This window comes from Pieris rapae, chromosome 18, assembly GCF_905147795.1.
Source record: "Pieris rapae chromosome 18, ilPieRapa1.1, whole genome shotgun sequence".
Taxonomy (NCBI): Eukaryota; Metazoa; Arthropoda; class Insecta; order Lepidoptera; family Pieridae; genus Pieris; species Pieris rapae.
In genome coordinates this window covers 2985378-3001204 of record NC_059526.1, presented here as the reverse complement: position 1 = coordinate 3001204, position 15827 = coordinate 2985378, and the positions used below count along the sequence as shown (strand labels likewise).

Genomic DNA, 15827 nt, shown 5'->3' with positions numbered 1-15827 from the left:
AAGTGGCTTAAATAAAAAGTTAAAAAAGTGTCGGGAAAGGGATTACATTTCCCACCATGGGGCCTAAGCCACACAGGGCAGGGTAAATTATTAAGGTCTATTAAAAAAAAATTGGAATTTGAATTTCAGTTTTTGAAAGTCGTTTCATGTTTGAAAATTTACTTACTGTCTTCGTAACTATTTTCTAGTAATTTCTTCATACAAACCTATAATTTAAGTTTTAGGTGAACAATTAAATTACATAAGAATATTCATAGGAAAAGTTTAAGATATGCTGGAATTACTAGAATATGTATTTAACGGAAAGAGTATATTGAATAGGCTTTCTTGAAAAATAAGTTATGACGTTCAAAACAATCAGAAAAAATTAAATTGCACATTACATCTAATTATTATCATATACAATTTCAACGGGTTTTTGTTGGATCTCAATTTTTAACTAGATAAATATACGTAAGCAGTGTTGGCCGCAAGCAGAAGTGGCTTCAGCGTGCGACTCTCATACCTGAGGTCGTAGGTTCGATCCCCAGCTGTGCACCAAAGGACTTTCTTTCTATGTGCGCATTTAACATTTGCTCAAACGGTGAAGGAAAACATCGTGAGGAAACCGACATGTCTTAGACCCAAGTCGACGACGTGTGTCAGGTACTGGAAGCTGCTATACTTGCCTATTAGATTTACTAAAAAAATGGTCATGAAAACAGATTCATAAATCTGAGGCCAACACCTAAAGAGGTTGTAGCGCCACTGATTTTTTATTTATTTTTAATAAATATACGAAATACGATGCTATGAAAGCCACAATCGTACTAACATACACTGCATAACTTAACAGCAATATAATAAATAAAAAAAACACATGATAAGGCCACTATATATTCATAAATAATAAATATGCTTAAACATAACAATGTAGCACAGTATTGATTAAATAGTATACAGAGTTTTTAACGGTTCGTTACTTCTTCTCTCTCAATTGAGCTAAGCGGCTTCATCGAAATAGCCATCTAGTTGGGTCGAAATCTGTAAAATACAAGTATTTTTAGAAATTTGTTGACTTTTTACAAAGGTGTAATTATGCCTTAAAAAACTATTAAAAATGAAAATAGTAACTGCAGTAAAAATTATTAAAATTGAAAATAGTAACTGCAGTAAAAATTATTAAAAATGAAAATAGTAACTGCAGTAAACATTATTATAAATTAAAGTAGTGTGTTCCAAAGTGTCATAAATTAATTCGCAATTATTAGTAAGACTGATTTATTGATAAACCCCGAATTTTTAAAAGATAACATTTACAATGTTAGAATAATAATGTAGCCAAAACGAATTCGCCTCATACACGAAGAACGTTTAAGTTTTTAGTTTTTTTTGTTTTTTTGTTGCTTTTGTTAATTGATTTTTTTTGTACTCTACCCTCTGATGGTTTTTCTTTAACGTTGTGTTTCTCATTAGGGTTGCCTGGAAGAAATCGCTTGTAAGCGATAAGGCCGCCCTTTGCCTTATATCTTTTGTTACTGTTTTTTTTTATTTTTTATTTTTGTTATGTGTGTTTTTGTATAAGGCAATAAAGGATAAATAAATAAATAAAATAAATAAGAACATTATCTACTAATAAAGACAATTTAGTATTAATTTATTGCTTAAGGTGTGTGGTTGTGTGTGTGTTTTATATATAAATCATCAATCTGAATCCATTAGATATATAGTTAAGTAGATAGGATCGGATATAAATATTGATTAAAACAAAACTTACCTGCATTGGTGTGTACTTAACGTACTTGTCGGGGTTCTTAGAGAAAGGCAGATGCGCATGCGCCTGATGGAAGGCAGAATAGGGCGGTAATAACGCCGCCTTGTTATCTCTTTTCAACGATTCGCGTAATTCTACGTCCGGGACGCTGTAGCCCCGTTGCGCACGCGTCGTTTCATCCCATTCGCGGTTAAACGACTGAAAAAAAATAATTAAATTAGTTAGTATATATATTAGTTAACATTATTACACAGATTCCTATGAAGTTTTGTGGATGAACAGACTCGTCCGAGGTACACAAAAGAGGTTAGATTAGTAAAAAACTTCAGCAAAAAATATGTTTAAATCTATACAAGCAAAATAATACATAAGTATTTAAAATCTGCATATAAAAATTAACAAATATTTAAAATATGTTTAATCTATGACACAGAAAGCACTCAAATTACATAAAAAACAATTTTCACACTGCTAAAATTGTTAACTATAATTATTTAAAATAAAATTCCATAAAAAACGACTATGAAATTGCGAAAAACAGCTTTAAAATAAACTTATTTTATCAACCTTAATTTTTGATACAAAAAAATTAAAAGTAAAAACCTCGTATCAATTTGGGGTCGAACTCCTCCCAAACGGCTTGACAGATTTTTATAATTCTTTATGAGAATAGGCCGTTTATTTATTTCATAGCTGAATTTACATACAAGGACTTACCGAAAACTTATCTTTCAGTAGCTGTCTGTCTTTGTCCCGTAATTTAGCTGGCAACGGCTCATCCAGAGTTATATGCGATAGCAGCTTATTCCAACTAAAGTACACAAGATAGAATAGAATATAATAGAATATCACTACATATTTTAAAACAAAGTCGCTTTCTCTGTCCCTATGTCCCTTTGTATGCTTAAATCTTTGAAACTACGCAACGGATTTTGATGCGGTTTTTTTTAATAGATAGTGATTCAAGAGCAAGGTTTATATGTATAATAATAATCATCCATTAAATAGTGGAGAAGTACTGTTATTTTTGAGGTTTCTAATGTGATGTCGTAAATAATTACATTTTTTCCGCTTACATTGCAAACGCAGGCCGAACCCCTACGAGTTTTATCAAAATAATGTACTGATAATAAAGTATTGTACACATTGAAAAGGTCTACAGAAAAGTCCGTGATGGTATATGTCTATCTCTTATGGATAACCCACATTTTTATATACATACAACGTTCACAGATTTTCTGTACTGTATTTAGTATCAGCATTGCACCCGTGCGAAGCCGGGGCGGGTCGCTAGTTAAAATAATAAATTGTTTGAATTAGTTTTATTATTTTTTAAATTTATTGAAATGCAGTAGAGATGTAATTTATGAAATAAAAAAGGTGCATAAATGTTTGAAGTATGAAGACTTTGTTTGCACTTTGAATAAACTACGAATAAGTAGTAGGTATGTACGTTCTTTTGTCTTCCACAGATAATACATGCAATAGAAGTTCTATGGATAATAAAATACCTTTGCAGATAATTATTCTTATAATCGTTGATCATACGTCGGTATCCGGCCTCACAATCCGGTTCAGACAATGCCAACATGTCCAAGAGACCGCTTCGTTGGAGACCCTAAATATGTAACACATATAAGATGGTTAAAACTTAATATTATACCTGGATCCAGACTTATTAATATCAGTTGGACACTCACATTGCCTGAAGGATAGCAATGTTCTTCTTGAACCGTATTATATTTTGTATATACATTATATTCTAATTATTAAAAAGTATGTATTAGAAAAACAGCTGAAATGGAATTAGACAAAAAGAGACAAAATAGTACTTTCGTGAAAAAGAGCTTTTTTTGCGACTTCTGTTAAATTACATACGCATATTTCCTTTAAAAGCCGTCTCCGACGAAATTAAACTATAAAAGTTTTCTAATTTAATATACGAAATCATTATTCACAAGCTTGCTACGCTATCGTCGATTCGACTTATACGTACATTACGTACGTACTAACGTACAAAATGTATATTTTTTTACATAATTGATTTCTTACAATTCTGTGCTAATAGTCATATGGCCTAGACTTAACTTAACTATGTATAAATATACATTCAAAATCTATATCATGAAAAATATGATTTTTAGAAATATCTTATTTTCGAGATAAATAACAATGAAATACCTGTAACAAATACAAGGTGTTGTTCAAAAGGAATATAGCTTTCAATGCGTCAGGGTACTGCTCGCCTTTGTTGCGCAGAGACAAATTCAGTTGCGCTAGCACCTTACCTGTATACAACCAATCTCATTTGAAAATTAAGTTTTGCGATATAAAAAATCATCATTCTTTACTCGAAAAATAATTCACAGTTATGTATCGAGTTCTTCAAGAAATATCTAATTATATGAATAATGTAATAATCATGATTATTTGAATTAATACTATGACATTGAATACAAAATCTACATAAATAAAAATGAAAGTATATTTACGGAAGTATATAGACAGCATTAGTGCGTTTCTATCTTGTACGCCGGTTATTTGAGATGCCGCGCGCGCATACGTCGGTTCTGCATTTAGGGCTGGACCTAAAAAAATACGTTTATTTAGTCAAGTCTAGTACGAGTACGTACGTACGTACAAATTTTTAGTGGCAGACCAATATTTGGGTTGAGTGAGATGAGAGTAGAATAAGAAGGGGTATTTTACATAAGTAAATTTAAACTAAAATCAACTAGATTTAAACTCATACCAATGACCTGTAGATGGGCAGCAAGGGCCTGGCAATAGGCAAGGGCTGCAACGGGCAACTGATGCACTGTGCCATCCACTGCCCCAGATGCACTATCATTGCGAACACCCTCTACCCACTCTTCCAAGGAACGGATACACTGAATACCAGAAATAAGAAATTAAAAACACAACGCATAAGTGGAGAAAACTCTTTAATTAGTACAGCCAAGATAACTATGTATCTGTTTTATATTCGGTTTAAGAAAGTACGTCCTTCAATCCTGAAACTCCATACCTCAAAAAGGATTTTAAATTCTATAGCCTACGTCCTTCCGATGACTATATCCTTGAAATCCCATCACATAACCCTTTCCTTCTTGACAAATACTTGAAGACCGTAGTGAGGCTATGAAATTCAGTTTCTGTCTCTATCCACTTCCCACCTACTCTATCTTCTTTTAAACCTCTACTGTACAAGCATTAACTATCCACATGACATCTAACTTCTTTTTATTTTAACGCATAAAATTCACTTAAAATGTAATAAAAATAGAAGTCGAAAAAGTATTTCTCTATTTCTAAAATTTGAAATTCTTACATGATGCTGACAATTCTGCAGTAGAGCTGTATAGGGTGATGGTGGGGCGGGATGCAGAGCTCGTTGCAGGTCTGGCTGCAACTTCTGCAACCGAGCCAATAAGGCCCAGCTGGCAGCGGCACTGCTGGAACATCTGGACGCTGCTTTGCGACTGCGGGAACACGCGCGTTCCACCTCAGTTGCTATACCGAAGCATTATTTTATTTAGAATGACATGATACATTTTTTTATATGTATATTTTACGCAAACCTCAGTTTATTTTAAAAAAATTATACTACACAAAAACTTCCCATACCTCAAAACCTTGTAAACCGATCTTATTGAAATTAGAACTATTCCTACGTTGGAAACGGTTTCTTTGCTTTGCCGAGGAATTTGTGGACAAACATATTCCAAAAATATCAAAGTACATGTAACTGCTAAATTGCATAATGTCTATATAAATATAAAATAAAGACAAATAGTCCTCACCCAATATTCCCAAACAATCCTTGAGCAGGGCAGCGAGCAGCGCGGGCAATCTGGGCAAAGGCACCAGCCCCAACGCGTGTCGTTGCTCGCGGCGTGCGATACGACACACGGCCGCTGCCAACGTCCCCGCCGCCTCCACTTCGCGCTCGTCCAGGGTTTCACTACATTCTTCCATATCTAGCACAAATATATATTTTTTCAATCTATGTAAGAATTTAATCCATGGGGGAATAAATTTGTGAAACCCGTCATAGATGAAAAACTAAATCTTATATCTTTAAACGAGCAATTCTTGTAATTGGAATCTCGGGATCGGCTCCAACGATTTTCATGAAATTTAGTATACGGGGGGTTTCGGGGGCGATAAATCATTCTAGCTAGGAATAAATGATAGAAAATAACAAAAAGGTGGTGTTTGAGTAGTCCCAATTTAAACTGAAAAATGAATCTTCCTGACATCTATCGGCGAATAATAATACTATTTTTTTTAAATTGCTTTAACGACACAACAACACTAAAGCTATTCCAGCATATATAATCTATATTGTTTATATTTCATCATTTTATTAGTATGTAATTCGTACTTATATATAATTTCCAAAAACACAATTTATAAAAAAAATAAAATACCGAGTAAAGCTCGGTCATCCAGGTACTCAGTATTAATTGCGTTTAAACCGTGATAGAAAGGGACAGATTGCGGATAGTCTTTCAAACCCTTATTAACACAAGTCTGTCGCCATGTTGCCATATCTAATCCTGTTTAAATTTACTTAGAAATTTAAAAAACGCGCGAATATCGTGAGTATTTTTAGGTTATAAAATGCCTAAAGGAGTTACTATTAAAAAAAACTACATTTATCTTCTTACGACATTTCACAGTGAATCAGTAGTATGCTCTTAATAATTCACCTTTATGTAAAGTGAGTGATCTTTTCTTTGCATTTCTAGTTGTTTTTTCGCTCATCAATTTAAAGTAATTAAAAGATTCTACTGGCTTCGCTCGGTTATTTATATAAAATAGTTAGACTTATACAACAAATTACTTTGCTATATTTGTTTTAAATATTGTAGTATTGTTGGATGATTTGCTTTTTTAAAAGAGTACCGAGAGTTTTTTACGCCAACTTTTTCTCTCCGCCTGCACCCTCCTTCTTTGCCGATGAGCAGGGATGCCTACAGGTTCGAATTTAATGACGTGGAATAAGTGATACCTAGATAATCTTACGTTCCAAAATAAACGTATGTATTTTATTTTATAGTATCGCGAACCTGATATAAGCACTATTATTAGTAATTTTTTTACACCTATAGGTTATAAAATCAAAGATTTCATACGAATCTCTAAGTCTATCGAAATAGCCTATGTTCATTAGGGCTAATACCGGGTTCTAGTGGTGAAAGAATATTTAAAATTGGACCAGTATTTGGAAACAAAAACTCAAATCCAAATTCTTTATAATACTAATGTAGATTAATATCTCACAAGCATCATTGATTGATCTCCTAGGTCCAATGGCCAAACCCGTGGACTGCTCCAGTGTTTGTGAGGCTTTCATCATAATGTTTATTGCACGCTTTTCTAAACTGAAAAATTTAAATAAATACACCTATAAAGAATTTATTATTCAAAGACAAATGTTACTATATATAAAAAAAAGTTTTAATAATTTAAATTGTTAAGATTGGTTATTTTGATAACAAACTAAAAAGTTAACTAAATAAACAAACTTACACTTTCTGTATTTTACTAGTCCTTCTTGATGTACTATCAGCACGATTTAACAAGTTTTTGTTTCTCTGAAAAAAATTTGATAACTTATTAATCTCATAAAGCCATTATCAGCAAAGTGCAACACAGCAAAATGTTAATTGACTGTTTTTCTGTGTCTCAAAAATTTTTTGTTTGTCATTAAATATTTATTTTCTGTTAGATGCTTAAATATCTATTAACAAATATTTTTAAAAAAACTTACCATTAATGGAGAAGCAGCCATTGATCTAGATCTCAAATAGTCTTTGAAAGCCACAAGTGAGTTCTTAGCAGCCGGTGCCCTGATAGCGAGTAAGGGCCCTGATGGAGGCCGACCAGCTGCACTGAGCCATGCAGCAGCCGCCCGCATAGTTTCAACACTAGTCACAGTTGTTGAGTTACTGCCACTCACTGATATACTGTCTACACTTGAATCTGAAATTTTAAAACATTAAAAGAAATAAACAACATTCTTAATGGTGTTAGTTACGGACCAATGCAAATGCATACATATTCAATGTATAATTTAATACACAATTCTAAATTTTGTATTAATTAAAAAAAAACTATCATTCAAAGTCCCAAAAATCACATATAAACAAAATTTTAAAAATACTTTATGCTAACAAAAATTGCCAATTCATATATTTACTTATATGACACTCAGTTATAAATTTTTTTTTTAACATGAAATTCTTTATTATATTTTAAACAGGGTCACGGTGATAACATGCACTTAAAGAGCAGTAACAAAAATGTGTGTAAACTCTTAAAGCATTGGTTTTAAATACTATTCATATATAACATATGTCTGACTACAAGATATTATTTTCCTTTATGTAAAAATCTATTTATAATACCTTCCTCAAGAGCTATCATATCCATGAGTGTTGTTGGAGAAAGAGGTCTTGTGTTGCGACTGAGAAGCTCCTCAAATGATGCTTCTAATTTAAGAACCCCAGTATTATATAGTTGGTTCTAAAATCATCAAGTCAAGATTATCTTGTTATATTATTATCTTGTTGTTCATATATATAGCTGTCTTTTTTTAATTCTCACTATATTGTATAAGCACAAGACAAAAATAGATTGTATAAAATTATACAATATAGTCTTGAATCACTGTGAACTTGCACTTGGCCCCATACAGGAGACATACATCAAAGTTATCTTATGTTATAAATAATTTTATTATAATATTAAAAACTTGTATACTCACAATATTTTCAAGTTCAACACTTTGTGGATTGTTTTTATTGAAATAATTTTGAGCTTCGGCTAGTTTATCCAGTGCCTAGAAATCCAAAATCAACTTACTTAATGTTAATTCTATGAAAAGGAAGAATGACAATTATTTACATACATATGAAGTTTTGTAAGAAAATAAAGATAATTTTGATATAGTGTATACTGTTCAGTTAGCGGTTATGCAAGATATTCTTTTCTGTTCATCAATGGTAATTTCTTGCTTTATACGCAATAAACCTACGTAAAACACCTTATAATAAAAAAAACAACATTTGTCTGGCACTGATAGTTGATTACATTCTTGCCTATAAAGAGTAATGTTCAATGAAACTGATGACAGAAATCTTAAGCTTTAGCTCTATGCCACTAGAAAAATATAAACCCTGCTTTAACAGTAATGGAAAGACACTAAAAATTACTTATTTTATTTTTTAAACATGAAATATAGCTATAGACCAATTTTAATAACGTAAATGTCACCTCTAAGTAAATATTGAGAGCTTCTGTAGTAGAAGTATGAGGCCCATTCTGGATTAGATCAGCTAATTCTCTAGACACCATGTAATAGTTTATTACATGTTCTAAAGATTTTACTGTGCGCTCCATGTCTAGAATTACACATAAATATTAAAGCTAAACCAATATAACATCTAGCAGACAGAATACTATAATTGCTACACTGCAGCCTAAATATTGGCATAATATCTCTCTGTTTTGCTTGCTTTGCTTTCTTTCTTTCTATGCTTTCTTTTATGTTACCAAATTCTAATCAATTTCTGGTAAGTCAACCTATCTCCAATGAATGGGCTTACTCAAAGACATCATCCTAAATCTTAACCTGGTGATATATTTATTATTTTAGCATGTATAAATGTTAGCAAAACATTTCTGAAATTTTAAGTACTAACAACAATTTTCTGAGTTTTAACAGCCAATCAAGTACTCACTTTGATGTATGTGCTGAAGTCGTGCTGTATCTCCATACAGTGGTAAAACTGCTTTTTCAAGCTGTTGAAGTCTTTGTTCGCAAGCACCTAGTACATTACAGACATCATTTGCAATCGACATACTGCGATTAGCAGCAGCCTTAAGCTCTTGCATGTTCATCATCTCCTGTTAAACAAGGACACGCCTCCTTTTACTACTTATAGTATAAGATCTTCTGTACCAAATGTTATCGTAATTACTAATTAAAACGTGTTATTTTGGTACCGACTCACCTTCTTCAATTTCATTTCTATTTCATACTTTTTCTCTACGGCATACATTATGAAAAAATTAAGTATATACCTCAACGATTAGCACTTTGTAATTACGAAGGTATAATGTATAAGAGCATGCTACAGAATATTCCGACACTTTCTCCTGTAATTTAAAACTATAATAATCTACATTTAGTCTCAGTATTGTTTTTTTGATTAATTATATAAATAAAATGTAATAACTAATAAACAAATAAAACTATATTTGCTTATCAGTCTTCAGTCTTTACAAAATATGACAGTGACAGCCTATGAAGTATAATTGTTATTTGTGAATTGACCCCTGACCGCTTAGTGCTAACTGCCAAACGCGGCTGTGTTATATACTTATTTCCATGTCTATCTATGGAAAGGAACAAAATAATTGCATTGAATTGATAAAATGTGCCAAAGGCTGCATCACAATGTTAGTTATGAAAAATTCAATAATATGCTCTACCGATCCGTTATCAGTATTGTATTAACACATGAAAGGTTAAATTATACACCTTCTTTACAATATTGAACTTTAATAATTCGGCCTTTAATTTTTTAAAATATTTTTGAATGAAGCTAAGAAATATAGTAAAATATGATTTATCATAACTCATAATATGTCTTGAAGATATGGATATGATGAATTAAAATTTAATTGTTCAATACATTAGTGAAGTACATAAACAATATATAACTAACTTTTATAATGACATTAAAAATATTATTATAAGGTAGTATTTTTTTAGATTTAATGAAATATTATAATTTAAGACAAACTAGATAGAGCTGTACAAATTTATAAAAAATAATCTCATTAAAATGGTCACCTATATTTAGAAAAAGTATCCGATCGCAGTCCGATGACGTGCCGTACTTGTTCGAAACGTGGCTGACGTTTTGAAAGCTGTCTTGTTTTGTCTTTTACATTTCACGTACGTTCACCAGAGAAACATTACGAATTTGAGATTTTTAAAGAAAATTCATACCTTTGTGGCTATTCCACTGTTGAGTGTACATATCTTTTAAATTTGTAAGTATATAAAAATATTTTTTTAGTAATAACATGTTTACTTTCTACCATTTTAATATTACTAATTAGCTAATTTATTTCAGAAAATGGACCAAATCGTAAAGTTCGTAGAGCCTGGCAGACAATTCGCTAAGGATTCTATCAGATTAGTGAGAAGATGTACTAAGCCAGACAGAAAAGGTCAGTGAATATATATATAAAATTGGATTATTCCGAAAAATGCTTTGAATATCCATTTGTATGTTTCGCAGTTGTTGCGCTGGCAGTTCGCCACTTTATTAAAATGCGAAATTTAAAGTAGTTTTAAGCTAGTACATCGAAATACAATATAATAATCAGCTATATTGATTAGTGATTACAAGCTAAAAATAAAAAAATACTTGTATTCATTAGTATAAAAAGTGCTTCTCTAACTTACTTTTTACAACTCCTAAATATAGAACTTTTCAATTAAAAGGACACAAATTATTTCAGAGTTCCAGAAGATTGCAATTGCTACAGCTATTGGTTTCTGCATCATGGGATTTATTGGTTTCTTTGTTAAGTTGATACATATTCCAATCAACAACATTATTGTAGGCTCATAGATAGTACTTTTAGCTCTAGTTTTAACTTATCTTTAAGTCCTCTGGTTTCTTTAGTTTATTCACTTTCATATTTTTATTTGCAATAAATTATTTCTTTTTTTATGAAAAATGTTTCTATTAAATGTTATATTGTCAGTTAACATGTTTCACTATTTCAATTGAGGTTTATGTTGGGAGCTTTAAACTTTTACTCACAGTGAATAGATCAATAATAAAAGATATTTATAACTATTCTGTTTATTTATTTACTCCTGGAACTTACATACATTAAATATTATGTACCTACTAGTATTAAGAAACTAGTAATACATATAGCCTATTTGTTCTCCTATCTTTATATATGGAGAAATAGTAGGCTTCATAAATCTATGTGCGCATAGAGTAAATAAGTAAATTTAAATTCTTAGCAATTTATTCAGTGAAATTTTTAGCAAACAATAACATTGTAAGATCTAATCAAAAAAAAGTCCAGATAATTGGACTGAAATAAAAATAGTTTTTTATAAAAATATACAAGGTTTTCAAGTCATTCTTTTTGCATGACGTGGATGTAGTAAGCTGGCTCCAGTACTTCATTAAGCGGTTTAAAGTCAGCGTATATACTGTGTTGAGCTTTATTTGAGAAAGCCTCATCTAACATTTCTGTGAATTTATCTAGTTTGTGAGGGTAGTAGCAGAGACGGAATTCACTGAAATGAAAAAATATATTATCCTACATGAAAATGTGGTGGCTTTGTTTAGTGATAGCAGATTATTAACTAATCATTCACACTCTAAATGATGAATTTCATAAGTATTGCACAAATATCCAACATGACTATAATGGAATTGAGTGAAAAATAATTAATAAATTTAATTACTGAAAAGTAGCGATTAAATTGTTTACAATTACCTTTTCTCAGCAATATCCCCATCCTCTGTGGGGCAAATGCAATAATCTAACGCAACTAGTTCCGGTTTACCGCGAACGACTAGCACCGATGTCTTGATATCTACTGGGTAAGAACTCTGAAAAGTAAGAGAGGAGAATATTATTTTAATTGGATTTATATTGCTTATAATACATGGGGAAAATGTATTTGTATATGTGTTACTGGGTATGTAATAAAGGAACTTCCTTCATTAAAATTTAAACTAGCCTCGTTCGTCTCTCGTATTAATAAAAACATATTGATTGCATTCTATATACATACAATGTTGTTTCTAATTTTTCTGAGTATGTTTTGGTTGTTGGGGATAAAACTACGCTATTAAGCAAATTTGCATTTGAACAATGGTAGGCGCAGAGTTTTACCAATACTGGTGAAAGTATATATATACTCTCGGATGTCAAACATAAATTGAATTGACGCACTGTATTTTTACTTCAGGCGCAGCGCCTATTAATACGTATAATATACATACTATTATGTACTACGTACGAATGGGCCAGGCCACCTTAAAGCGTTGCACTTCATATGTTAGATATTTCTTTATCTTTACGCTGTTTTAAACACATTAAAGTAATGTAGAAGCAAGATTTTTTTTTATAAACTTACATTATAATAAATTGAATGTCCTGGCGTAGAGCCCTTATCGATCATCGCATCGTAATTTCGATGGTCTATTATCAACAACCCTCCAGGTTTTAGGACTTTTGCGAAATTTTCTAAACACATCTTTTGTGTTCTTTGATCATCGTATTCATCTAGAAGATGGGCAAACGAGTTTCCAAGACAGATAAGGGCATCAAACTTGGCGCCGGGCAGAAATGATTCGATGTCTTGTGGAAGAGTTTCCCAACTGGCCTCTTCAATTACTGAAACATATTGTTTGTTTTTTAATTTTTCGAACGGTTTGGTTTTTTAAACTAAAAACATTATTTACACTACATTCAAGGTTTGTATTAAGGTGTTTTATTTAACTCGTTTTAAGTCACGTGGTAGGGCTATAATTAATAGAACATGCCTTCTATTAGTTGGCTTGTTGGGGTTAGATATAACATATAAATAAAATACTGGTACTCAAAAAAATTGTACTCGGCATTATAAACAATTATTATTATCGTCTTGCCAGATACATTGCAGTTGACCGCCTGAAGAGTTTTATTAAAAAAAAACTAGCGATTAGAAAGTGACGGAGAGTTGCTTGCCAGTTCCTCTCTTCCGTTTCACCCCCATAATTTGAGGACTTTTGTTTATTTTAAATAAAAATAAATTCATTATTGCTATTCGTTTATTACCTATATGAATAAATGTTACAGCGTCCCTGAGAAACCAACTACACTATTGATTTCAGTATCCAAAAAAGGGATACACTATAAAATCAACATTGAATTAGATACGCAAACTACACAATTTACTTACTCCACTCATCATATTTCTGATCACGCCGTTTCTCCCATCGAGCCTTGAGGGCGTGTTTCAACATTTTGTCGGACGCGTCCACTGACACCACTTCAAAGCCTTCGTCGACGAGCATCATAGAGTCTATACTAAAATTAAGTATAAATTATTTTATAAAGACTCCAATTGTGCTTAAATATCCCGAGAATAATTAGTAGATTCCTGAAACTGAGACCATGTCAGAAACATTTAAAAAGCATCGCTCATTCAAACTGTTAATAACGAGTGAATTGTTTTATAAGCACATTTTAAAATTGTCATATAATCGTAAGTCTATTAAATCAGAAGTAACATTATTATTTTTTAACGTATTGCATGTTATCTTAAAATTTTGACCCTCGGTCACCGCGATTATTCGGTCATAACTTCAAACTTGATGTTAAAAAGTTTATAAATGGACAATTCAACTAAAAAAAAATTGTTCAGTTCGAACCATTAGTTCCTAAGCGCGCGTTCAAGTAAAGATTGTATAATATAACGTATAGATTAGCAATAAAACCAATATTTCCTTTACTAAGAATTAGGAGAATAAGTTAGAGTATAAGAAAGAGGCAGTATAAGTTACAAGTTATTAATTTATAAGATAACAAAAAACGATAATAAGTAAACTTAACAAAAATATATTGTAACATAAAAACAATATTATTATTCTGTTTATCTCAATAATGAGAGCGTATTTATAAACAATGTATTAATGTGTAAGATTTTTATCATAACTGATTTAACTAGACTGGTTTATCTTCACAAATAGATCTTCGAAGTAGTTCGCGTATTTTTTTTAGAATTCGTACACATATTCTAACAAAAATTTAAAATTTGAATTTGTTTAACATATTTCTTTGTGAGTTTAACTGAAGAATATATACTATTTTTTAAAACTAAATCTAGATTGTACAAATTGTGGGTAATTTTAAATGAGCTAAATAAATAATAAACTTACCCTGTCCCGCATGCTACATCGAGGACTTTTACACAATTATGTTTTCTGAGAATTCCACTCAAAAAGGTCCTATAATTCTGTGTCCGTTTGTTGCTATCACCAATGTACTTCTTCCATATCCTCGCAGCCTTACCATCAGCATACTGATCTTTTACTCCCTCAGAGGGAATACCTTGAGAGCGGGAATGAAAGACTTTATCCGACGCCATGTTTTACGAGGGATGATGTCTGGAAATGGAATTCGCAGTTATAAATGTTTATATTGTAAGGACTACGGACCTCCAATAACACCCTATAATATTTATATACATATATAATTTACATTTTATTAAATTGTGAGGACCAACACAGATAACTCTTCACAATATTATGAGTAAACCATAAAATCTGGCCGGTATGAAACGCATTAGATTATTATGAAAATAATGCTAAGTCATCATCTATCAGTAGATAAATAATATAGCTCACAGTGACGTTGATTTATTTACAATTAATGCGATAACAAAGATAGTATGTATATTTAGAAAATAAATAAAACGTGTCCTATGTATCGTACCTAAACTATTAAATCTGTCTTATTTTATTTTTAAATATCGAACGAATGCGTTAATCTATTTCCTTGTTATTAACTAAACCCTTCTTTATGAAATAAAAATATTTTACTTACATAATTTATCTCCGTAAATATTTTTCGTCACACTGTGACGACGAACCGAGACGAGTTTAAGATGGCATCTGTTAACGTGCCGTTAGGTACATGGCATTTAATACATATGTATGATGTAACATTTTTCGTATTTTGCGTCGATGGCTTTCCTGTTATTTATAAGTTCAGTTATACATATAAACACCATTGAAAGATGTCGATATAACGATAAAGAGATTCCATCGATCAAATCAGAACTTGCAAAGTCTAGTTCAATGTTCTAGATCTCTTAATACATTGTTCACATGTGCGTTCAATAATATCAAATTATATTTGAACATAATAAAAATTAAATAGTTAAGGAAATTTTCCTTGTTTTTTGTCTGTCTGTATGCACATCGTATATCTTTTTCCAACCAGAAGAGTACAAGCCAAAGTAGTTTAT

The 15827-nt window shown here is 31.4% G+C and overlaps 3 protein-coding genes across 5 annotated transcripts; 1 reads left to right on the top strand and 2 right to left on the bottom strand.

Annotated features, from left to right (window-relative positions):
* Positions 1-860: 860 nt before the first annotated feature.
* Positions 861-10017, bottom strand: LOC110995004 (exocyst complex component 7). The gene is made up of 17 exons (XM_045632065.1): positions 9778-10017; positions 9505-9670; positions 9038-9165; positions 8529-8603; positions 8170-8287; positions 7533-7744; positions 7292-7356; positions 7043-7143; positions 5557-5733; positions 5085-5266; positions 4506-4644; positions 4246-4341; positions 3935-4041; positions 3265-3371; positions 2471-2564; positions 1757-1951; positions 861-1023 (listed from the first exon to the last, which is right to left on the bottom strand). The coding sequence occupies exons 1-17, from the start codon at positions 9823-9825 to the stop codon at positions 982-984; spliced, it is 2052 nt and encodes a 683-aa protein (XP_045488021.1). The 5' UTR covers positions 9826-10017; the 3' UTR covers positions 861-981.
* Positions 10018-10665: 648 nt separating this feature from the next.
* On the top strand, positions 10666-11643 carry LOC110995044 (protein transport protein Sec61 subunit gamma). 2 transcript variants are annotated; one of them, XM_022262011.2, is made up of 3 exons: positions 10666-10825; positions 10909-11005; positions 11300-11643. In XM_022262011.2, exons 2-3 carry the CDS (start codon positions 10912-10914, stop codon positions 11410-11412), a joined length of 207 nt encoding a protein of 68 aa, XP_022117703.1. In that variant the 5' UTR covers positions 10666-10825; positions 10909-10911; the 3' UTR covers positions 11413-11643. The 2 variants fall into 2 exon arrangements, with proteins under 2 accessions (XP_022117703.1, XP_022117711.1); XM_022262019.2 differs by having other exon boundaries at positions 10686-10825; positions 10895-11005.
* Positions 11516-15542, bottom strand: LOC110995024 (glycine N-methyltransferase). 2 transcript variants are annotated; one of them, XM_022261984.2, is made up of 6 exons: positions 15404-15542; positions 14737-14964; positions 13758-13885; positions 12951-13210; positions 12305-12420; positions 11516-12101 (listed from the first exon to the last, which is right to left on the bottom strand). In XM_022261984.2, the coding sequence occupies exons 2-6, from the start codon at positions 14943-14945 to the stop codon at positions 11939-11941; spliced, it is 876 nt and encodes a 291-aa protein (XP_022117676.2). In that variant the 5' UTR covers positions 14946-14964; positions 15404-15542; the 3' UTR covers positions 11516-11938. The 2 variants fall into 2 exon arrangements, with proteins under 2 accessions (XP_022117676.2, XP_022117684.2); XM_022261992.2 differs by lacking the exon at positions 15404-15542 and adding an exon at positions 15059-15175.
* Between the last annotated feature and the right edge of the window lie 285 nt (positions 15543-15827).